The sequence below is a fragment of the Embiotoca jacksoni genome, unplaced genomic scaffold (genome assembly GCF_022577435.1).
Source record: "Embiotoca jacksoni isolate LCO1_2020_lvr unplaced genomic scaffold, fEmbJac1.0.p SCAF_4, whole genome shotgun sequence".
Classification (NCBI taxonomy): Eukaryota; Metazoa; Chordata; class Actinopteri; family Embiotocidae; genus Embiotoca; species Embiotoca jacksoni.
The window spans coordinates 13,691,237-13,716,352 of record NW_027185392.1 but is presented as its reverse complement, the minus strand read 5'-3'; the positions used below and the strand labels follow the sequence as shown (position 1 = coordinate 13,716,352).

Genomic DNA, 25,116 nt, shown 5'->3' with positions numbered 1-25,116 from the left:
TTGTTGTTTTTTTACGACAAAAGTGATATAGCTACAGTATTGTCCTGTAGTGATATTAACATTAAGAAATTGCATAAATTGAACCAGATGCTGTTGACATGTTTGATAAATGAAGAAACCTCATCTCACTGGGACATCTTACAAATCTAATGCTGCCATAAAGCAGCATAAAGTTAGAATAAGTATTGTGTTCATGAATTTTAGTGTAACGACTAAATGACTTTATTTAGTGATCATGCAGTGCCCATAAAATACCATCTTGAAGTGACAGTAAATGTGGATAGCTCGAGTTCATTTCTGTTTGCACTAATTCGTTCATTATTTCCTCCACCTCCCGCTCGCTGACGTCGCGCAGTCCGTGACGCGCTTTATTTTGCGTGCGGCAGCGGCGGCGCTTCATCTGAGGAGGAGGAGGAGGAGGAGGAGGAGGAGACGGAGAAGAGGGCTGCATCGTTATCGTCGGGTCTTACTCCTTCATTACGCGGACGCAGATCGCATCAGGTGTTTACAAAGTGTTTACAGCTGGTTTTGATCGGCTGTATTGCGGATTTCTTCGACAAGCGACAACCTGGCACGAGCTGATCGCACCTGCCGCGGAGCATGGACAACAAAGACTAAGCCAGCACTGCGCTTGTGCGGCGGCTGCAGTCCGAGCCCGGCTGCCTGCGATTCCTCCAAGGAATCTATTTATTTAAAAAGCCTCTGTTGCACCTACGACGCCGATGCTGCAAGGGGAGGTTTGTGTGCACGAAATGTGGCGGCTAGACGTCCACATTGTAGGCCGAACCAAACCGATCCGTGCCCGGCAGGTTTAATTATAGCAACGCTTACATGCTCGTCTTACTTTGGCTCGGACATTCAATACTAGACGACATCAGAGGGTCAACAATCGCCCAGTGGAATAGTAGGCCCTGGTCAGTGTTTTTAATAATTTAACAATCCTTTCTGAACGCAGTCACACGTCTCCGTTGGACCAGTTTGACGGTGGCCGTCAGCCGACCTGTGTTCAATGTTCCCATAAAAAAATAAAAAAAATAGCCGAATTATGTGGGTCAGTCCCGAAGATGTGTTACTGGCGGGTGCGTTATGGATCACCGAAAGAGCAAATCCATATTTCATTCTCCAAAAACGGAAGGGCCACGGGGATGGAGGCGGAGGACTGGCGGGTGAGTCCCACCTACTGTCATCATGAAGACATATTAACAATATGCTTGTGTTTCGTTTTATTCCGAAGTATGTGGTGTTTAAAAAAAAAAAAAAAAGGTGACAGTCAGTTGCATGGTGACAGCTAATGGGAGTGAAAAGTGTGTCCACGGTGGACATCAAAAAACACATGGACGGATAATGCGAGGACCACGTGACCAATCAGCTATCAATTGGTCTTTCGCCTGTATGTGTCTCGGTAAAGAAGAATTTAATTGATTTGTTCACACTCGTGTTCACACGTTTGCTAACGTAAAACAGAAGAGCTTAAGGGTCAAAGTGCAGCACATATCTAGTGTCTGTTCGTGAAGCCATAATATGGTATATAATGATTTAGGAAATTCCTGCCGGCCAGGAACATTTTATTTTAGCCCATACAACAACAAAAACAATTGCAACTGGGGTTTCAGTTGTGCAGCTGCTAATGGCATGTCGAGGCTCAACAACAGCGATTCTGTTGGCACATGGCAGAGACCTGGTGTGTTTGCTGGCTCATGCTGAATCATTCCCTTCCTTCCTTCCTTCTTTCTCTCTCTCTCTCTCTCTCTCTCTCTCGCTAGTGCGCACTCCTCCTCATTCTCTTATTCTATCCAAAATGGGCCAAGCAGCAGCAGCAGGAGGAGGAGGAGGAAGAGGGACATGTTGTGGAAATGACTGAAGGTTCAGTTTGACAGCCTGATGTCCTGATTTTTCTCCAGAATTGTGAAATTTCTAGATTTAGCTGATTATTTATCACAAGCTCTGGGAGGCCACAGATGAGACACAGCTGACCCATCTTTGAGGAAGTAAAGGACACTGTTATATATAATTTGGTACATGAATACTCGTGGGCTATTTGTGTCCTTATTATATACTCTGGAACAGCTGTTATGACCTCATAAACTCCCTGTCCCTTATAATCCCCCATGTATTGTTTACAGGACTGCCATATGGGGAAATATTAGAGGGCTACAAAATCAGTGTGATCGTTTTCTTAAATAAAAATGATTTTAGGAAAATGCGTCATACAAGATCAATATCAACTTAAACATCAAATGTTTTGCTGCTAAATTTAGGCACAGGTTCATAATATTGGTTAATAAACCTGTGCGTATTGCCATATTCCAAAACTAAATTTACTACTGATTTAAATTACCACACGGGGAACTTGGAGCTTTTGAGGCCCTGGTTGTGCGTGATTAGAAACTGAACAGAGAATGACGCCTCTGTCACTGATTATCTGTGTTCATCAGCTCAGTTTCTCTTCCTTGCTGAGAATATCTCACTTTGTGTCAGCCAGTGTCGCTGCCCATTGAGATTTAACACCAAGAACTGTGGCAGTGAAATCGGTGAGGACTTCTATTAAAGCAATCCTCTAGTTTCCTACCAAGGCACCAATTTAAAGATTGTGACGAAGTGCAGCACATCCCAACCTTCTCTGCATGTAACCTCCTAACGCATAGGAAACATATCTACAGTATAAGTACAGAGCAGTTCAAAAGAGGATTGTTTTTCCCTTCTTTGTGAATGGTAAAACTTCTCAGAAATGTATATAGTGAACCACTAGTTTTGTTTTTTTATTACATCTCCTTACCTGTGATTATCTGGTGATGTCTCAGAATCATTTTATAAACCTTGTGGATGTCTCGACCCTCAGAAAAAAGTCTGAAAACACTTATAGACAGAATCACCTGAGGGTAATGCCTGTTTTAGGTAATCCAGAAATTTGAGTACAAAAAAAGGTACCTTATTATTGATGCAAAAATCTTATAAATTCTTTACTAACATGAAGTGACCTTATACCAGGGTTAAGTGTTTCTGCAAAATCTCTCATTGTAGACAGATTTCTATGATTTCCTACTGTCATATTTCCCGATCTTTGACTAATAAATTAAGAAAGTAAATCATTAAGTTTTAAATCAGTTCCTGACTCCACATATTACAAAAAACATTGCACTGGGTACAAATTTAGAAGACAATACTGGTGACGTGACCTTCCTTTATGTTGATGTTTAGACCCTTTTCTTCTCCTACTGTGGTAACACAAAGTGTGCTACGCCGTGCTCGGGGATGATGTCATTGTTATGTAAAAGCTGAGCTTGCTGACTTGCTTCGTGTGCCAGTTGGCACTCAGCTCCCAGTGACACTGGCGCTGCCCTCAGGCCGTTCTCAAGGGAGAGGGGAAGCCATGAGCAGCACCAGGACAGAGCATTTTACAGAGCCAGGCACAATTATCATATTCACCTCAACAGGGCAGGTTGAGCTAACGGAGGGCCGGTGAGGGTCAAAGGAAATGGCAAATAGCTCCATGAGAGAACCGCAGCATCTGGTGGAGCTCTAAATGGCAGCTTGGTGAAGTATGAGTACAATAGCTGCATGAGTTGCAGAATTTCTGCAGTGCTTACAGACAAAGTGACGACTAATCAAGTGAGGAACGGTGCAGAATAGACTCGCGAATAGAAACTGTCCATCCATTTCAAGTTCCTCCAAAAACCTCTCAACCTAACAAGTCAAACAGGACATCATCTCTCTGAATGAGCTCAGTTCCACATTTAACTATATTAACAGTTAACTATAATAACCCTGCCCCCTTGCCATATCCAGCGGCCATAAAACTGCAGCACATCAGATTATTTCACCTGAGGTATTTGACAAGATAAAAGCATATCCAGTAAATACATAATCTTCTGCATACAAAAAGAATATGTAGAATATAAATAGAAACAGTAAGAGGGAAGAATTAGATCCCGAGAGAGATAATGACAACCATCCACAATTTTATATAAACTCCAGTTCAAATCATTAAAATTAACCTGTAGGATAAAATGGAAGACATGATATACATGTGGGTGATCATGAATGATGTGGGAAGTGGTAAATAATATTATGTATTCATAAAGTAGTTGTCAGTGGTTCTCAGTCTTGTGATCTGGACTCTCTGGGTTGCTGACAGGCATAACATGGGAATCGAGAAAAGAAAATCCTACACAAATGTTTTTGTTTTTTTTACTTTTGTCTGATGTTTTCTTGGATAATTTTACTTCCTAAAGGCATTTTTAAAATTGTGAAAATTAAGCAACGATGAACATCAGGTTGGCTGGACTGTCTCACAATTCTTGCATGCAAACTGTGGTGAAGGGTCACAAACTGAAAGACTTTTAAGAGTTACAAGCCAAAGATCTTTGGAGCTCCTTTCTTAAACAATGCATATACTGCATTTATATGCTATTTAACGTCATGAAGCTGCAAATATAGGTCTGCAAAATGGGATAAACCTGCTCAGGTGTGTGTTTTCTGACATTTGCATGAAGCTTTACTGTCACTTAATGTATAACCTTATTTTATGACAGTGCTTGGATCATTTTGTCAGACACTACAGAGGAACAGCTGTAGGAGCATCTTTAGAGGGAGTCTCACATACAAAGCGTTTTCTAAATGTGACCATGAATAAGTTGTTCAGAGAGGGAGCAAAATTTTAAAAAAGGACAACAAACCTTCGATTCATCAGACTATAAATAAACTCAGAATCGGGCTATTGTGTTACACAACTGTACATAATGGTACTTTTAGTATAAAATTACCCAATAATCTGAGTCAGAGAACAACATGCTGTTTCACAATCAGGCTGATAACTACTGTTTACTGTTCTCCTGATATAAGTGAGTCGTGTCAGGCAGATGTTGTCCTTTCGTAGGTCACATCTTGTACTTTCAGACCCGTCTTTAAGATGTCAGCAGGCCGAGAGATGGAGGCAGGTGTAACAGCAGCAATAATATGCGGTGTATTTTATAGGTTAAATGAGGGTGTTGAAACCTGCATGTGGTGATTAGGATGATGATCCAATCTTGTCTCAGGTTACTGTGATCTGAGACAGTTGGTTTTAAGTCTGGGGGCGATTGTGGTCTCTTGTGTGTTCAATGTAAACATCCTACAACAGCAGTCCTGCCCCCAAGCACATTTTCCTTTAGCAGAAAAAGGACATAAACAATAGAAAACAAGCAGCTTTTTTTTTTTTTTTTCCTTTATCCTGTCACTTTGGTTTCCTGTTCTTACTCTGAGTGAAAAACAGTTGTGTATCAGAGAAGGTGATTTGTTTTGCTCCAACAATAGAGACCTGTGATTGTGTCCTTGTTTCCAAGTAGAGAAGCACAAAGCATCACATGATTTTATAGCTTGTTCTGTTCACAAGGCGACTGCTCACTTTGAAGAGTTTTCCAGCCACCCTGGAATAAAAACGGAACATGTACCATGACAGCTGTTTTGTTTCTGGGCTTGTGTGCTGTGTTTGTTTTTGTGGGTTGTGCACCCACTCAGTCAGTGTGTGGAAAGAAATTATCACTGTAAAAGCAGAGGTGTGATTTGGAAGAAGTGGTCATGTGGCCTTTGTTTTGATGAGTTAACTGTGCAGAGACACGTGATCCCTGGGGTCGTCTGTTGTGCATGAATGACCTTCACCTCCAGTATTAAAGGCACATATCAAAGACAGTTAAAGAACTACTCTCTCGTGTTTAGAAATTTACAGTATTTTACCAAAGCTCTTTCAAAACCACATGAATCTACAAAAATGTGAACAAAAACTGCCTCTCCTTCTGTCAGTTTTACTAGTTTGACAAGTGGAGGAAGAGGTGGTCTTAAAAATTCAGTGGTTTCCTGCATTAAACCTCAACTTGCATATTGCAGGCTGTGCCATTCATCCCATGTGGTACAACTAAACTCCAAACATGGGGCTCCTTGTGAATTTTGACCACAAGACTGCGTAAAAAGCAGTAGAAACTCTCACGGTCTTTTACTCCGCTACTCTTTTGAGACGAAGCACTAACAGCTACATGAAAGTCCTCTTTGAGGCCAACGTGTGAATATTGTTGTTAAAGTTTTAAACTTGTGATTTCCTTTTGTCAAAGGGGAAACTCTTCACACTAACAACAGTTGTCAGTTGTTGTTTTTCTTGAGTGTTCATTAGAACTATGTGGTGAGGGGAACTTATAAGGAGGACTGAAAAAAGGAAGGTCGAGAGGAATTTACATCGTACATAACAGCGCCTCTCTTTTGTCTTGTCTCTTCTCTCTCCCCTCCTCTCCTCATGCTCTCTCTGTATGACTCATTCTGTTTTTTCCCTGATTAGGTGCAGAACAAAAATAACCTGTCTCTCATGGCAATGAAAAAATATACCTACTGTGAACCGGGTTGAATATTTACAGCAAACAATAGCTGCACAATTGCCTGAGAAATGGTGTCAAATATGCATTATTGTGAGCTGCAGGTTTTTAAATTGCAGGTGATTCTCCTTTACTTTCTAATGAGGAACCATTTTTCAAAGGTTTTCAAGCTCTAACTGCTCCCAGACAATTTTACACAGGGTTTGTTAAAAATTTCTTTGGCTGGTTAGATAGTCATAGTCAATGCAACAACAAAGTATTGTTGCTAATAAAGTGCAAATATGATTTGTAATAAGTCCTCAATAATAATAAATCACATCTGCAGTTTAAACTGTTTGCCTAACTGACATATTCAGTGCATTTCCTTCTCTGTGAAGCGTTTACAGAGTAATTAAAAAAATAAAAAATTTAAACCAGTATTGTTTACATATTTACTAACTGTCAGTCTTCTCCTTTCCTGCATTTGCTTGCAAAAGTTTGTGTTTCTTGGTATGTTAATGGTTTTAAATCAGTGTTGTCTCTAAGCCCACATGACATAACTATCATGGAAAGCTGTTTTTCTGACCTCCTCCAGATCCAGAAAACAAACGACGTTTTCCACATGTATTCTGCCCTCTTTAGAGCGGTCTTCCCGTTTAAACAACATTTAAAGACAAAGCTGGAGGAGGATACAGACTAGTCAAAGTTACTCTCTACAATCTGGCTACAACTAACTTTAGTTACAACTAAACTGACCTATAAATTATTAACTGATTTATTCACCTTTGCTAAGGTCATGAGGTAGAGTTAAAAAATGATTTATAGTCGATGACTCATTTAGAGAACGTGGTTATATGCTGTCATTTATCGCTGGTCATGAAAATCATAATCAAACTTAGAGGCCCAACCATGAAGGTCACTGGTTTAACAAGTAAACTAATGCATTTCTTTAGAGGTGTTAAACCCACAGGATGTTTTTCATAAACTCAAATCTGAAACCACAAAACTTCATGGTTTTCCCCTTTAGCTTAAGCATAACAATGATGTAAAGGTTTTTATTCACTTAATTGATTCAACATCTTGTGGCCATTTATGGTTGTTTTTGGTGCTGAACAAATCTATAAAGTGAGATGACTTGGGTCATGAGTTAGAAAGAGCTTTTCTTGTTTTCGAACGAACACTAGTCTCTTTCTTTAGCATTTCTTAGAAGTCTGTCTGAAGTTAAAAGTTTGCTTCTGTGTGATCTGGGCTCTTGCAGGTTTGCTGGTTGGGACCTTGGATGTCGTTCTGGACTCGAGCGCTCGGATGGCTCCATATAGGATCCTGTATCAGACTCCTGACTCTTTAGTTTACTGGATCATTGCTCATGGTATGTACACCTAATCTCCCTGTCACCAAAACTGTGAGAAAATACAAGTAAGTGAAGGAAAGCAAGCCACTGATTTACAATGGTACATTTTGGTAATACAGGTAAAGGCTAGTAGACCCCTGTTTAATTTTACCCCTGCACGTCCCTCCCCCAGCCTACACTCAACACATGTCCTCACGTCCTGCCTTTTCCTATGTTAGCACCGAATGCCAAGCATTACATCATGCTCCGGTGGTTTTAAAGGGCAGGATTACAGGGACTGGTGCAGGAATCAATGTTTTATACCTCATCACTTGATGGGGTTTCATTATAATGTCGACAGCTCATCTTCACAATAGTGTAATCTGCATATTCCCTTTTTTTTTAGGATTAAGAGTGCTTCGTAGACAGTCTGCAGCAGTAAATCATGCAAATTAGCAGCAACACTCCAGACTGATTAGATGCATCACTCTGTTTCTTCACTGTCACCGGATTTGTACTCGGCCATTAAATAATAAAACTATTCCAATGACTTGACACTCCTGACTACAGCTGAACTGATTATTTTGGTTATCAATGTATTGCGTTATTGATTTCAAGTTCCTAAAGCCCTCACAGACATACTCACACTGCTTGTTTTGTGTGACCAGTAATTTAAAACAAAAAACCCCAGCAGATTAGCAAAACTGTGCGTTGGAAGCAGTGAATTTGAGGCACATCTGCTTAAAAATAACTGTTAATTGATTTATTATTTCAGATTCAGATAAAAAAAATAACCACAGTGACACTGTATTGGGTGAGCCTGAAAATAGAATAACAGTTTAGATCTGCTTCAACTAAAACTGAGAGAAAAATCTGAGGCATTTATAGACATAAATAAGTTTAAATAGCCTTGTTATTTTTATTTGTTTTACTTTGTAGTACGTCAGTCTGTTCTGTGTGGTAATTTTGGTGTGAATACGGTTCTATCTGACAGTATTTTTAGTCTGACTTTCTCTGTGTTTACTGTACTGTATTACCAATATGTAATATGTGTGTGTGTGTGTGTGTGTGTGTGTGTGTGTGTGTGTGTGTGTGTGTGTGTGTGTGTGTGGATGAGGCTTGATTAGATTATGGTTTTAGAGATTTAAGAATCAGACTGCTCTAATCAGCTAGGATTTCAAATTTAATGAAGGCGGGACACTATTGGGACTCTAGCAAGAATTTGTAAAGGAAAATAAGTCGGCACATATCCAATGTATTTGTTTAATACCAAATATGGAAAGGGCATCAGCATTTGTGTTCTACAACTGAAATGGAGGCCTACAAATGACAAGCTTGGCTTTGAAATGGCAGTGGCTCCCCTCTCCTCCCCTCCCAGTTCTTAATTCCTCCTCCCAGAGATAGCAGGAGAGTAGGGCAGTCTGCCAGACATGGCTAATGCAGTCAGTGTGCACTCGCTGAACGGCTGTTTGCAGCAGTGTTGAGGGATAATGGTCCACCGTGGCAGCCATGACTGCAATCAATTTCTCCAGTGGCCCAAAAAGATCAGTTATAATTTTCTACAATTTATTACCGTCTTTGTTGACTGGCACTGTTATGCTTGTCCTCATTAGCCTGTCGTCCATTCCTCCATTAAAGGGGATGTCCCAGCTCACTGTGGTGCTCTGCTGTTGGGTTAAAAATGTCTGCTATAATTTCTCAGAGCCCGATGTGATGTCTCTAAACTGCTTGTATTTTTTTCCCCTGATAAACAGTCTAAACATCAAATATTTATTACCATAGCAGAAGAATACAAACATATATTTATGTTTCAGAAAGTAGAACCAATGGATTGGGGGCATTCTTGCTTAAGATCTACTTATCAATTATGCAAATATTTTTTTCAGCTCTACTCTGCTTTCTACATTTCATGAGTTTAATGTAGATATATCTCTAAAATGAACGTGTGGCACAGTATCACTGTATTACCTCTGAAACATTACACCTTCACTCTCCTCCTGGGACCTTGCTAACGTGCCTCTCCTCCCTCCTCGGCAGGAACCTCCCGTAAAGAGATCACGGAGCACTGGGAGTGGCTGGAACATAACCTGCTGCAGACTCTCTCCATCTTTGAGAATGAGAATGACATTACCACCTTTGTCAAAGGAAAAGTCCAGGTAAGTACAACTAAGTGAAAAGCACACATCGGAAAAAAAAAACTTTTACAGGTGGCGAATTAAAAAAATATTCTGGAGTCAGACACAAGATCTCCACTGAAAGATCCCCGACACATTTAACAGTGTAACTTTTTGATCTAGCTAGTTCAAAGTTATGCATGAATATATATGAAATAAATGCAGCATATAAACACTTTACCTGGTAAAAAAAAAAAAAAAAAAAAAAGTGTCTTTATGGAATATTAAAGTAATGCTCAATGTACATTTTCGGTATTTTTTTTTAACTGACATTTTTTAAATAATTGAGGGAGAGTAAAAACAGTACATCCTGAGCACTTTATTGGAAGCAGTCCAGTTTTAAATGGAAAAGGTATAAAACTTTCTGGTATGTTTTAACTGTTTGAGTTTAAAGCGTCATAACATCCTCCAGCCAACAATTATGAGATGGCAGTGCGGCCTTTGTTTTGAAGGAAATCTGTCATCAGTGCAGAGGGGGCCACAGCAGCATCTGGGAGGTTGTGTTCAACTAGCCTGGCTAACGGCTTTCGGAGGGTCACTTTTCACTTGAGGGGTATTTAAAAATCCCCATTGATATAGTGTCTAGCTGTCGACCTTAAACAATTCATCCACTTCTGAAAAGCATTCTGCCAATTAACAGCTGTCAGGATGGAACCAATGAAGTTACCTTAATGTGCTGAAACCCCTGGCTGATACATGAAACAATGAGGAGTTTAAACTTGGCTTCTTAACTTAAAAACATCAATCAATTAAACTACTGCTGCTCCTCATTGTACAGTCCTACGTTTCCATGTCCCATCCCATGACCTCTGGCTGTCTCTCTCCATCTTGGTGCAGGGTATCATTGCAGAGTTCAACAAGAACCACGATGTCAAAGAGGATGACGACACAGACAAGTTCAAGGAGGCCAGCGCTAAGTTTTGTAAGCTGTTTGGGATGCCCGAAGAGGAGAAGCTGGTTAACTATTACTCCTGCAGCTACTGGAAGGGGAAGGTGCCTCGACAGGGATGGCTCTACCTCAGCATTAACCACCTCTGCTTCTATTCCTACTTACTGGGAAAAGAAGGTTGGATATTAAAGCTTTTATTTTATGAACACACATGCACTGTTATTTTTATTCCGATGTATCCACTGATTATTTTCTCATTTAATTGATCAGCTGTTTTTGTCTCTAAAATGTCAGATTTTAGTGATAAATCCAAATTCCCTCAAACCAAATCTTCAAATGTCTTGGTTTGTCTGTTTCAGATATTTTTACATAATATATTGTATTTATGCTTGGAAACCGACAATTAATTAATTATCAAAATGGCGTGTGTGTTTTTTTTGGTTTTTTTGTCAATCCAAATATCAATCACCTATTTACTTTTTTGTTTTGGTGTGGTGCTCTATCATTAAGCACAACACTGCTTGTGAAGATATTGTTTCGCTTTTTTACAAATTTACTTTTGCTGATATTCAAAGTAAAATTTGACCTGGGCACCACAATATTTGTGCATGAACAGAATCAAAAACAAAATCCACTGGGTTACATCTTATAGGCACATTGTAGTCTTAAGTTTAAAGCCAGATACTTCTTACAGTTTATTTCATTAACAATGGTGGCCTGGTTCTCCTTGATTTAGTGTGTTTGCACACATTTAAATGTATTAGTCGGCTAATGCATTTCCGAGACATCTTGTAGCACAAGTTTATCTGAAATTCTGGAAGAAAAATATTATGATATAAAAAATGAAAATACAAAAATGATCAGTTTCCAGAATTGATTTTGTCCCTGAGAAGATAGGCGGCCTTTATCTGACTTACTGAAATATTGTTCCAGCCTTCCTGAGCTCCCTGTCCGATCCTCTGTCATCCCATGAACTGTCAAACCATTTTCAGTTTGGATTTTGAGATTCGAGTTTGTTGCTTTTGTGCACAGTTAACTCGATTAGGTTGATTAACCTCCACACTTTTTCTTTTTCTTTATTGATCTGCAGAAACTTCATCTGAAAAAAAAAGTTTCAATGTTATATTTATGAGACATTATAGTAAATCATTACACCTTTCAGTCATCAACATCTAAACTGCATAGTAAACATATTATTCTTGTATTCCTCTCAAGGTGAGTCTTTAACTGTATTCTGAGGTGACTTTAGTCGATTGATTTGTCTCTCTCCGTCTCACCCCGTCAGTCAAACTGGTGGTGCGCTGGGCAGACATCACCCAGCTGGAGAAGAGCGCCACCCTCCTGCTGCCCGATGCGATCAAGGTCAGCACCCGCACCAACGAGCACGTCTTCTCTGTCTTCCTCAACATCAATGAGACCTTCAAGCTGGCGGAGCAGCTGGCCAACATCGCCATGCGCCAGCTGCTCGACAACAAAGGCTTCGAACAGGACCGCTCGCTGCCCAAGCTCAAGAAGAAGTCGCCCAAGAAGGTGTCGGCACTCAAGAGGTAGGAATGGGAACACTGCTCTGGTCCTCAGTAGTAAATCCTGTTTAGGAATGTTTTATCACACGTGGTCGACTGAGGTCTCCGAGCTCTAAAAATGGCCTCAAGATCCCAGTTTTGTTTGTTTAGCACATTTTCTGTAAGCACAGTTAGGTTTGGCTGCAGTGTAGTGGACTGTACAAGCTGGGTTGTATGAGTGTTATAAACAGTAAAGTGCATAACACTTATTATTTTCTACAGATTCTTCAACGTGTCGATTCATTCATTCAAGCTGTATAACATCAGCTATACTATATTGTATAACTACAGGTTTATGCAAAAGTCTGTTATCTAATAAGAGCGTTTTGAATCTTTTAGAGATCTGGATGCGAGAGCTAAGAGCGAGCGTTACCGGGCGCTCTTCCGTCTGCCCAAAGATGAAAAACTAGACGGACACACGGACTGCACCCTGTGGACTCCCTTCAATAAGATGCACATCCTGGGACAGATGTTTGTTTCCACCAACTACATCTGCTTCACCAGCAAAGAAGAGACGCTGTGTAGCCTCATCATCCCCCTGCGGGAGGTGAGTCGTCTGTTTATTAACAGCTTGCGAGAAGATGCATTTTGCAAACAAGTGTTACAAGTAGGAGCTGAAGGAGATCGTGAAGACGTGAATGCGTTTGATAATGGCGATTGGTCGGCTGTTGTCACTGCCCATCTGCTCTAGAGACACTCGTACACAGTTTACCAAATGCAGCTGTCATGCTGAATCACAGTCATCCATTTTATTTATAGACTTCACTGGACCGGGTTGAGCTCGCTATTTATGGATATTATAAATCCACTGCTACGTTTGTGTATAAAGTCCTCACTAAGTCCTAAATATGTGCCAGCTACTTTCAAATGTGTGCTTTACTGGATCATGTGGTTGCACAGTGTAAGAAACGTCACTAGGAAAGAAATGTCTCAGTTCTTTAAGTCTTCAGTAAACTGGTTGCCAGCAGCAACTCCCAATCAAAAGCATCTCCCAATCTAACAACTTTATGAACAGGAAGCCATTGTAGCATTACAAGCTTTAACATAACGGAGAAAACTAAGTTGCATCTGGCCAAAAGGGATTTACTTTTACTTAAATGCTAATCCTTTGTGTATGTTGATATGACTTTTATTCATACATGCATACATGGAGAAATATGTGCAGTTTAACACTACTGGAAAATATAAGCCTAACATTATTTGGTCATTAGTCCAATGTTGTGAGTGTAAGCTTTTTGTAATCTGAGGTTTCTTATGTTAGTTCTATGAAATTTAAACTTCCCGACAGAGCTGTGACAATCATGAAACTTTGACAAATAATGGTCATACAAATAATAGCAACTCCTGATTTAATTGTCTTTTTTTGCTCATTTTGTAACATGCGACAATTACAGTATTAGCCTAATCATAGTTTAATAATACATATACAACTCATGAAGAAGAGTCATTTATTGGCTGTGGTGTTTGGCCTTGCAACTTTATCCATAATGTTAATGTCAATAGATGCTCATTGGTCGAATATAAGTTAAGCACCTTGAGATAAACTGTTGGTGGCACTAATTCTCCACTGATGTGCCTTTAAACCTAAGCAGAAGAAGAATGTCAGTCAAAACCATTGACTGTATGTCAAAACTGAAACGTTGGAAAATGACCTAGAAATATTGATGGAAATATGACGTCTCTGTTTGTTTCATGCAGCTGTTTTTATCGACATGAATGAATGATTACTGCAAAATGAGGACGATTGTGCCTAAATAATTGCGATCTGGCGATTATGTAATAATTATGACAGGCCCACTTCCCAGTTCACATTTTTCTGTTGACGTGTGTGGTTAGATGTTTTGATCATATTTCATATTTTCCTCTTAATTCAAACCAATGCTTTGTCAGACAGTTCTTGTATCTGCCTCCAGAAGTTACTGTGGAAATATCTTTTGTTTGCCTGCAAACTGTTTTAATTTATTAAAATGTAACCCCCACTTAATAAACACTTAGTTACATTATAACAATGCTACATTTGAGTTTAAAAACATGTATCCCAACCTACTCCTGGATAAGAAATAGTTCAGTTTCTCATTTTATATTAGGTTGCTAATCATAGAAGACTTGACTTATTTGGTTACCGTCATGATGCTTGTCATTTGTTGCTCTGAGATTGTGAATGTTATCTGACGTCCTGCAGGTGACAATTGTGGAGAAGGCAGACAGCTCCAATGTGCTGCCCAGCCCGCTGTCCATCAGTACCAAGAATCGCATGACCTTTCTGTTTGCTAACCTAAAAGACCGAGACTTCCTAGTGCAGAGGATCTCTGACTTCCTGCAGCAAACCACCTCCAAGATCTACCTAGAGAGGGAACTCACCAGCAGCCTTAACAGCTCAGATGATGAGGTAAAGTGCTCCGAGTTTTTCTTCTGCAAAGAGAGGACATACATTCTTAGTAGGAGAGTTTGCACACCTCAAAATACATTGTTTGGTGTCTAAAATAGCTAACCTACTCTGACAATATACAAAACAGTAAGACTGTTTGTTTGAATCCTGAATTTAAAGCCTGAATATGTCGTGTCTCCAGGTCTACTCCCAGCACGGATCGCTGCTCTCCAGCAGTCCGCAGCACAGTTCGGGTTCAGAGGGCGAGCGTACATTCAACCTGAATGACAGCAGCGTGCCCACAGCCTCACAAGCCCTCATGACCATGTATCGCCGCCGCTCGCCTGAGGAGTTTAATCCCAAACTGGTGAGTTAAATCACACTTTGTCAAATACAATGAAAAGCATTCTATCCTGCTGAGGGGATATAGCGCATCGTGTAATACCTTATACTACTCAGATCTGTCCTGTTTCCTTTAAAGGGTATTTGTAGTCTCGGATTTTAAGTTGTCACATTTTTTCTTACCTTTCCAATAATTTGCATTTTCACACTGTTACACTGCGTGGTAATTAAACTGTATGGAGGATTTGATGCTGATCGCATGTTATTGTTTTCTCTCTCTGCCCAGGCGAAGGAGTTCCTAAAGGAGCAGGCGTGGAAGAACCACTTTACAGAGTTCGGACAGGGTGTGTGTATGTACCGCACAGAGAAGACCAAGGAGCTCGTCCTCAAGGGGATTCCTGAGAGCATGAGAGGGGAGCTCTGGCTGCTCTTCTCTGGTGAGGAGACGTTCATACAGACCTGAAATAACCACAAATCATTAAGTCATACACCCCACCTGAGGCACCACACCCTGCATACTGTGTGCTCACTGGAACGTAACAGCACATGATACATATTTCATGCCGGCGTAATTAAACCACAGACATCCTGTTGACAAAAGAAATGGATTTCAATTGTCGCTGTCAGAGTCAGATATACAGCTAATTTTCTATTTTTTTCAAACTGTACATTGTTTTCATGTTGCTTAAACTATTCTTGGTAAAACAAATATGTATGTCACTTCATTATTGGCACAGAGTTCCTATTCATTTAGATTGTTCTAGAGTGAAACTGTCTCTCCAACACACTGCCAGTTTTAATGCACCCTCATCACCTGCAAAAATTCATTTAAAATGGAACATTAATGGAATTAAACATGTTTAAGATAACATGCTCACCTTTTTTTTAAGCAGCCAACAGTTTAACGCTGCAATGAGCGGATATGAAAGTCCAAGATAAACCTGTTACTTTCAGTATTGTGTAAAATCAAATCTGGAATGTTATGAATCTTAAATGTTAATAGTAATATGCAACTTTCCAAACATATTTTCAAGGACAAATGGTATTAATTTACATTTTAGGACAGACTGAAACCTCTAAATATTTCTATGCAGGTATTTTCAGAAGACAGTTTAGTATACAACTAAAATTAAAAAAAAAAAAAAAAAGTATTAATGAACTCCACATATATTTTAAAATAGTTGATTTTCATGTGCATGTCGATGCTTCTACTTCTCAGATAATACTGAGTTGGCTATGCATTTACATAAATTCAGAAATAATCCTGCTGAAAGGGAACAAATTAATTTGATGTGCAGAGAAAATGTACTTTGGAGATTTGCGTAAAGGAAAGAAAATTGATCTCTTGACAGTTGAATCTGTGTTGAACAGCTCATACATTATTTCTCACGAGTGCTTACGCACACAAGTTTAAACCCAGCCACCAAATATTTATTTAAACGGAAAACGTCCATCACCTGTCACAACATGCTGCATATTCAGGCTTGCACATACTCCTGTTTACAGGCCCGATTATGTGTTACGCACCAGCAGCAGCAGCTCGTACTCATCCTCACCTGAGCAGAGTTACAAACAGCTCCTTCCTCCCGCCACAGTGACCTACTTCTGGCTGACGCTGCTCGTTGTCAGAGCTGCATTGTGTCCTTAGTCATGCTCTACTGCATCTCATGAACTGGGTTTTCTGCACAGTATTCCCTCCCAGAAAGAATCACCACCCTCCATTAAAACATTCAGTTGTTGCTAAATTGGTGTCTTATGTTATAACTAAAGGTGTACAAACCAGTTTGGTGAGTTTCTGTGTTCGGGCAAATTCCAGTAAGCACTTTTACTGAGGTATGTGCATAACTGTGCTCAACATGACCTGATGGACAAAGATCTGCTGTTGTGTTATTATTATCGGTGTTATTTAGACAAACCGAAAAACTGGCCTCTAAGCCATTTGAATACCCAACAACAACGAGGTTTGACTTCCAGATCATTTTTACTGGCTACTTTAACATTCCCCCACAGTCATTTTAAAGTCTGTTTTTGTTTTTGTTTTACATTTGTAACTTTTTTACTACTTTATAAGCACATTATGGTCTTAAAGTGAGCTTGAAGCCAGAGCTGCTCTGGATGATTAAAAAAAAGATAACCAATTCAGAAGACAATAAGGAGACAAGCAGGATTGTAAAGAAACTATTTAGGGAAGTAATGAAGGCGGCTGCTGATACCTACATTTTGAAATGGACTATAAAATAAAAATAAAACTGAAACGTAGATAAAATCAGCCCAGTGTTTCAGATTGACTGATGGTTTTGTAACTCATCATACTGTTAAACAAGCAACAATTAAAGTCAGAAGAAATTGTGAGGAAATACGGCAGCTTTAATTACCATGTTTAGACTAGAAATAACTTGGAGGTATGGCAGCACAGACAAGTGGAAGAATCATGGAAACAAAACATTATTTGTTGCCTTTTTTTTTTATCCATTGATGTTTTATAACAATTAAGGACTAAGGGTTCAACAACTCTGATGATCTTAATAAGTAAGATATAGAGAAAAAAATGTACCCTCTGCTCTATCTTAATAATAATGGAATTATATTAAGCACTTACATGATACTTAATGCCATGATGATTAAGTAATTTGTTGAAATATGGTATTTATTACCATTTAATTTTCATTTACTCATGCCCCGCTCATATGTAGTAGACGTTTTTTTTTTGTTTTTTGTTTTTTTTTAAGTAACTCGTCATTGCTCCTTTTATTTGATCTGCTGTTATACTTGACTTTCCTGCCAGAGATCCCCCATCTTATCTTATATTAGATGGTTTCACTATTAAATAATACCTTTGTGTGTAATTACCCCGTCACAAACACTGTTACTACAGGTTTTGTTGTTTTAAAGGGGATGTATTAGTAAATCTGCTTGGACCTTTTCAATCTAATGTGTTTTTCGTAGGGGCGATCAACGAGATGGCCACTCACCCTGGATACTACGAGGACCTGGTGGAGAAATCGATGGGTAAATACAACCTGGCGACGGAGGAGATTGAGAGGGACCTGCACCGCTCTCTACCTGAGCACCCGGCCTTTCAGAACGAGATGGGCATCGCTGCCCTCCGCAGGGTCCTCACTGCCTACGCATTCAGAAATCCCAACATTGGATACTGTCAGGTGCTCATACTCTCCTTTTTATTCCCACCTGAACTGTAAGAAAAAGTGACAGCTCTTGACAACACTTAAATTGTTTGGTTCTTCTTTGCTTTGGGTTCACAGGCCATGAATATTGTGACCTCTGTGTTGCTGCTTTACTCCAAAGAAGAAGAGGCTTTTTGGCTGCTCGTGGCTCTCTGTGAGAGGATGCTGCCTGACTACTACAACACCAGGGTTGTTGGTCAGTATGTGCTTATGCTTTTGGTGTTGAGAATGTTTAGCTGGTGTTCTCTGTTTGTTTAATCTTCTTGCTGTTCCCCGTCTTCCTCAGGAGCCCTGGTCGACCAGGGTGTGTTCGAGGAGCTCGCCCGCGAGTACGTTCCCCAGCTGTACGACTGCATGCAGGACCTCGGGGTCATCTCCACTATCTCCCTCTCCTGGTTCCTCACCCTCTTCCTGTCAGTCATGCCGTTCGAGAGTGCGGTGGTGGTGGTCGATTGTTTCTTCTACGACGGCATCAAGGTCATCTTTCAGTTGGCGCTCTCTGTGCTGCACGCCAACATCCACCAACTGCTGGGCTGCAAGGATGACGGAGAGGCCATGACCGTACTGGGCAGGTGAAGAAAGGCGAAAGACATGACAGTTCTTGTTTTAGTGTACTTGACTGTAGTCCTACTGTTTTTTCTTTTTTTTTCATTTTCCTTATCAGTCTTGGCTAGATCGGGCTTCTTGATCATTTTGGTACCATATCTTTATTACAGGTACTTGGACAGCGTGACCAATAAGGACAGCCCCCTCCCTCCCATCCCCCACCTGCACTCTTTACTGACAGATAACGGAGAACCACACCCAGAGGTCGACATCTTCAAACTGGTCCGCAGCTCCTATGAGGTACCGCACCTGGATTATAATGCATGTTTGTAAACCTGTGTCCACCTCTATGTTTGGTCTTGTTTTGGTAATTTCTTAATGAATTGCAGGACTGTAGGTTTTCAGTTTGTAGGATTTTGACTTCAATTGATTTTAAATGGCACTGAGGGGTTCACCAGTCTCCTCGCTGTCACAGTTATCTCCTGTCGTCTTTATTATTTCCACTGCGATGACACGCAGTTAAGCTGACCTCCATTTCTCTCTCCCCCGCCTTTTCTTCTTCTCAGAAATTTGGCTCTATTCGTGCGGATGTGATTGAACAAATGCGTTTCAAGCAAAGACTGAGGGTCATCCAAACCATCGAAGATACCACTAAACGCAATGTGGTAAGGACTTACCTCCTACAAATCCTGGAATCAAGCAAATTCAAGTACAGTTAGTTTTTTCAGCTGTATTTACTTTACTTTACTTACTGCTCAAGTCTGTCGTGTAAATAGCTGAACAGTTAACAGGCATCTTGCCAATTCAAAAGTCGCTTGTCTCTCAAAGTCAAATTAGATTTGAGCTTTGGAGGAGAATGAACTACATTGTAGTCATTATTAGATCTTCTGCTCTACATTCACACTAAACATGATCCTCGCTCTATTTTTACTTTATGTCATTACGTTATGTTTCAGGTCAGAACTATTGTAACAGAGACTGCCTTCACTATTGATGAGTTGGAGGAGCTCTATGTTGTCTTCAAGGTGAGTTACAGATTAAATATGTACACAGCAAATGTATAATAGCGTAGTAGGCATGGTTTTAGTGCTTTATTCTCCTCTAGCCGGAGTTATTTTTGTGGTGTAAACAAATAGTGAAGATTAATTTACCACTTTATCAAAGGCAGTGTTCAGAATGACTCAGATTAGAAAACAAAAACTTCCCAACACACGGTCAAGGTCTCTGTTGTACTTCATTAATGTGACAGAATGCAGCTATGCTAATGTTGTTCATTAGTTAAGCCTCATCCATCTTTTAATTCAAACTCAGCGAAAAGCAGCTCTGACCTCTCCACAGTTCTTTTTAACATTTAAATTTGAGTGCTTTTCTTGTGAATGTTTGCAGCTTACACATCTCTCTCTCTCTCTTTCTTTCTACAGGCAGAGCACCTGACGAGCTGTTACTGGGGCGGCAGCAGCAACCCAACAGAGCGCCATGACCCCAGCCTACCCTACCTGGAGCAGTACCGCATCGACGTGGAGCAGTTTAAAGGGCTGTTCAACCTGCTGTTCCCCTGGGCCAACGGAGCTCACTCTGACCCCCTGGCTGTGCGCTTCTTCCATCTCCTTGACCAAAACGGAGACACCCTTATCAACTTCCGCGAGTTCATCAACGGCCTGGGTAAGTGAATAAAGGGAGTGTGGGAGTGTGTATTGATTGAAACATAACTGACACTGTTCAGCTAAAAAATGGATGTTTCACACTGTGTTTATTCCAATTTAAGAAGATGTATCACATTTGGAAGTAGTTCCCGTGTCTGATCTCGAAAGCTTGATGATGTGTTGCAGGTGTTCTGTGTCACGGGGACCTCACTGAGAAGCTGAAGCTCCTCTACAAGATGCACGTCTTACCTGGTGAGTGTGTATGGATGCAGCTCAAGTCGTCTTCAAGTAACTACAGAAAATACTTTTACTTCATTTCAGTGGAGCAGAGTTATTCACTGTACAGAAAAAGGGAGAGAGAAAATGTCATGCTTTGTGCTCTTTGCCTCACTTCACTGGCTAAATCATTTCCTTAGGACTCCCTATGGGTCCCCATGGGACCCCGTTTAAATTATAAACCTGAAAAGCTATGCAGTAGTTTTAATTGGCTCTTCATGCAAAGTTAGGTCTGGCTTTTCATAAAATTTGACAATCGAATAAGATCATTATCACAGCATCAGTATTAGTGGAAAAAACATTAAAAAGGAAATTCATCAAAAGTAACTCAATGGATTAGAATTTAATTTACAAATACTAATAAATTGGCAAAGAAGGGTTGACATAATGTTTTCACTATTCTTAAATTATTTTTCCCAGAGATTACTCATGAACAGGAGGAACCCGACTCTGCCTTTGAAGCTACTCAGTACTTCTTTGAAGACATTACTCCAGAAACATCCATCGGTGAGAGATGCCTGTTTTTGTTGGGATCAAATTTGAAGGCTTTTGCTTTGTCCTTTCCATAACCACGGCGTGCAGGTGCAGCAATGATTGTTATAATCATATAACAACAATGCAACAACTATATTATGCATGTCCCCACACCGTATAGGAAGTTTTTTTTTTTTTTTTTTTTTTTTTTTTAACTGTCCTTCCTGTAATGGTTGACATTTTACTGGCACTGCACCCCACCCTATAATCTTAAAACAAAACAAAGATTTTTTTTAAAGAAGAATTTCACTACACTTCACTACTATTAACTACATTGCCATTAATTAATGTCATTCTCTCGCGTAACACCCACAAATAATGGTATTAATGAGAAAGCTGTCTGACATTATTGTGTGTAGTATTACAAGAAAAGCTATCTTATCTTTTGAAGCTTAAACACCAAGACATACAGGTCTGTGTACTGAAAAGGAGTTCATAACACGTTTGTGCTTTTATGTGCAGTTTGTAGAAAAATTTTTGCGCTTTATTTGACATGAAGCAGTAAATAATCACTGACATTTGGTGACACGTGGAAGTTAGCAGGAGTATAAAAATCATCCGTTTCTCACTGTTCACACACACGCAGCTACAATATGTTTGAGGGGATTCATTTACTCATCACGAAGCGTCAGGCCTGGGTCTATTTTTTTTCTTTACTTTTTATCGCACACTGGCAGATGTCGTCATTAGTTTTGCAGTCGTTTCTGATGAATTCTGGTGGAGAAATGTTACTATTTACAACACTGAAGACATTGAGATGGTTATGAGGATATTTAGATGATTCAAATCTGTTTTTGTTGTGGTGTGCATGTCTTGTAACTTGGAGGGGAAAACTGTGGTTGTATTAAACTTTGAAAAAACAACAGATATCACATGCATCACCGGCATTGTGCACAATGACAGTGTACAGAAACAAACATGTGAACAAGTTGAATTGTGTGTGTTAAGCCAGGACCCGCAGGAGTTTTTCTGTGTTGAATATGCAAAGCAGAAAGAAACTGCCTGGTTGATGTGAAAAATGTTGTTTGGATAATCAAGCCTGAGAACGAGGTGCAGTTGATCAAATGTGATGTCAAAGATATTTGGTAACTTTCCAATGCATATATTTGGAGGAATCAGTGCCATCCAATGATGTAGTGTTTCCCTACATCAGGCAGTAAATCCTAAGCTGGCTGTATATACAGTAATATATGAGGCATCGAGATATTGCCGATGATAATATATGCTTGGTGCTGAATGTCGATTCCAGCTAAGGAAATTTAATTTCTAACTGAACAAATGATGACTCTTTTTTTTCTTTTTCTTTTTTTCCCTCAGGTCATGATTCAAAGTGCAGAAGTGAGAAGGATGATGGCTTTGTCAGAGTTACTTTTAAAACTGAGAAAGGTAAGCAACACAATCACATTTATTACAAAAAGATCTAATACAACATACTAATATAGTTATTATTGCTAAGGATGAGGAGCAACATGTAAAAATGTATTTAGTCTTGATTAGCAGCAGATTAAACCCTTGTTTTCTTTGCACTAAATTTTGATGGGTTCAATTGTGATTTTCCTGGTCTGGAGATGATCAATGGTGATTGTACAGTCACGGATTCATGAAATTAAAACATCTTAAATCTTAATTTCAATTAATGTCTGAAACAACACCAGTAACTTCAAAGTATTTTTAAAGCCAGAACTTAATGTGGTTTGTGACTGAAATGCTGCTTAATGTTACACATACTTTGTACGTCTTACAGTGAAGAAACTGAACACTCCTGATTACCGCCATTACCTCAAACTGTGGAACCAGGAGACGAAACCTAAACGAGAAAACACAAAAGACCTCCCAAAGCTGAATCAGGTGAGACTTTATCTGCTGTGTGAATTAGTTTATAATGTAGGAGTACAACTATCAGTGACCATTTTATGCTTCTGTCCTTCAGAGCCAGTTCATCGAGCTTTGCAAGACTCTCTACAGCATGTTCAGCGAGGATGTGTCAGAACAGGAGCTCTACCACGCTACAGCAACGGTCACCAGTCTGCTGCTGGAAATGGGAGAGGTGGGAAAGCTCTTCTGCTCCTCTGGCAGAAGGGACTTCAACCAGGAGTGCAAATCAGAGCCGAGCATGTGTATGACAGATGTCTCGGATACTAAAGCTACCCAGCAGGCTCAGGATCTGGGAGACGTTTTTGACCCTGCGGGTCTGGAGAACAACGCGAGCCCCTGCGAGGAGAGAAAAGGGGATGAAGGGAGCGAGCAGTTGCCCCCTATGCAAGACATCAAGCTGGAGGACTCGTCTCCTAAAGACACGGGCACCTCGTCTGCCATGCTCATCTCAGATGACGAAACCAAAGATGACACATCAATGTCATCTTACTCGGTGCTCAGCGCAGGCTCCCATGAGATGGATGAAAAGCTGCAGTGTGAGGACATTGCCGACGACACGGTGCTGGTGCGTAGCGACAGCGGCTCCAATGGTGAGAGAAGCAGCCGACCTCACGGCGGCGGGCCGTACGACAGAGGGCTGCCTCACAGCACGAGCATCGATAAAGACTGGGCCATTACGTTCGAGCAGTTCCTGGCCTCTGTCCTCACTGAGCAGGCCCTGGTGCACTACTTCGAGAAGCCAGTGGAGGTGGCCGCTCGTATAACTAACGCCAAGAATGTGCGCAAAGTTGGGCGCCCCCTGCTGTCAACGAGTGACTATGAGATCTCACTCTCAGGGTGAGAGCTCGAAGTAGATTTCACTGGAGGACTTGTGCTGTTCTTAAAGGAAAACATGATTATCAGTGAGTGGCGTTCTTGAGAAGAATAAAGGTAAATGTAAAATGTGCGTGTATGATAGTTGAATGAATGTGACCAAAACTGCTCTTGGCAATGTATTTTAACAGAAATGAAAGACTTTTACTATAACAATCACTAGATTCTGTCCAGCTAAGAGGGAACAGGACATTAATATTACAGTTTGCTCAGATGAAATCAATGTGTACATGTATTAGCTGTACTTTATAAGACATTATGCATAGGTGTTAATATTGTAATCTCTAGTACTCTTAGGCTATGTAGATGTACATTTCCACAGATACAGTACAGCTCCAAACTGGGACATTGAGAGTCTACAGTACGTACGATTCCCTTACATTATATCCGGTCAAACTGTTGCTTCCTTACTTTATGATTCCATTTGCTGCTAATCAAAATCTTTTCTTTTGTTTCTTGTTGGAGGAAAATATGGAAAAAATACAAAACAAAGCTGTGAAAATTCAATGGCAGAGTGAATTTTCATGTTTTCACTTTAAATGCTGGTGGAAAATCGTATTCTCTTTTTTACACACATACCTGTAACTTCCTGGATATTTACTTCTAAAATATAATTGGTCCATAATTATTTCCAGTTATCATTAGTAGTTGCAAACAACTTACACAATAATAATATGGTGAAGAGACAACTGAGAAGACAACAAATCATGACTCAGCAGTTACTATGGACAAAAAGGTTTAGATGGTTCAGAAACTCGAAGGAAGGTATGTGTTCAAAGAAATGATGATTACACTAAAATGCTGTTCAGAGCCTGCACCTTCTTTATGTTTACAACACAATGTGATCCACGAATATGTATTTGCTTGCCTTTTGCCTAGCTATTGTTGTCTGCACTCAAAACTGAAATGTTTTTTTAAAATGTTTTTACCTGTTTGCTCTGTGCGTGTTTACATTGCTTTTATAAGTTGTTTCTATGTGAACTCTTTTTAATTTAAAAAGTCCAGGTGTTACTACTCTGCATTCTCATGCATTGTATATCACTCCCATCTAATTAAAATTACAGTATGATTGAAATGCTGCACAGCAACGCTTCAAGCCTTTTTTTTTTTTTTTCCATTGACATCGTGTACATACGATATGGCAGTATTCCTGCCATCTGGTGGAAGATCACCAACCTCCATTTTATAAAGACATGAGCCTT

General features: G+C 40.0%; 1 protein-coding gene across 2 annotated transcripts; it reads left to right on the top strand.

Annotated features, from left to right (window-relative positions):
* Positions 1–414: 414 nt before the first annotated feature.
* On the top strand, positions 415–24,989 carry tbc1d9 (TBC1 domain family, member 9 (with GRAM domain)). Of its 2 annotated transcripts, XM_069166612.1 has the most exons (21): positions 415–1,166; positions 7,576–7,686; positions 9,685–9,803; positions 10,659–10,887; positions 11,996–12,257; positions 12,612–12,819; positions 14,455–14,661; positions 14,843–15,007; positions 15,269–15,419; positions 17,929–18,143; positions 18,246–18,363; positions 18,454–18,739; positions 18,884–19,013; positions 19,280–19,378; positions 19,670–19,738; positions 20,135–20,375; positions 20,543–20,608; positions 21,053–21,139; positions 22,484–22,552; positions 22,911–23,014; positions 23,097–24,989. In XM_069166612.1, the coding sequence occupies exons 1-21, from the start codon at positions 1,046–1,048 to the stop codon at positions 23,880–23,882; spliced, it is 3,843 nt and encodes a 1,280-aa protein (XP_069022713.1). In that variant the 5' UTR covers positions 415–1,045; the 3' UTR covers positions 23,883–24,989. The 2 variants fall into 2 exon arrangements, with proteins under 2 accessions (XP_069022713.1, XP_069022714.1); XM_069166613.1 differs by lacking the exon at positions 21,053–21,139.
* The last annotated feature ends 127 nt before the right edge of the window (positions 24,990–25,116 follow it).

Coding starts and splice junctions, on each gene's coding strand:
- tbc1d9 (XM_069166612.1), top strand. CDS start 1,046: ATGTGGGTCAGTCCCGAAGATGTGTTACTGGCGGGTGCGTTATGGATC. Junction 9,804..10,658: donor TTGTCAAAGGAAAAGTCCAG/GTAAGTACAACT, acceptor ATCTTGGTGCAG/GGTATCATTGCAGAGTTCAA. Junction 12,258..12,611: donor AAGGTGTCGGCACTCAAGAG/GTAGGAATGGGA, acceptor TGAATCTTTTAG/AGATCTGGATGCGAGAGCTA.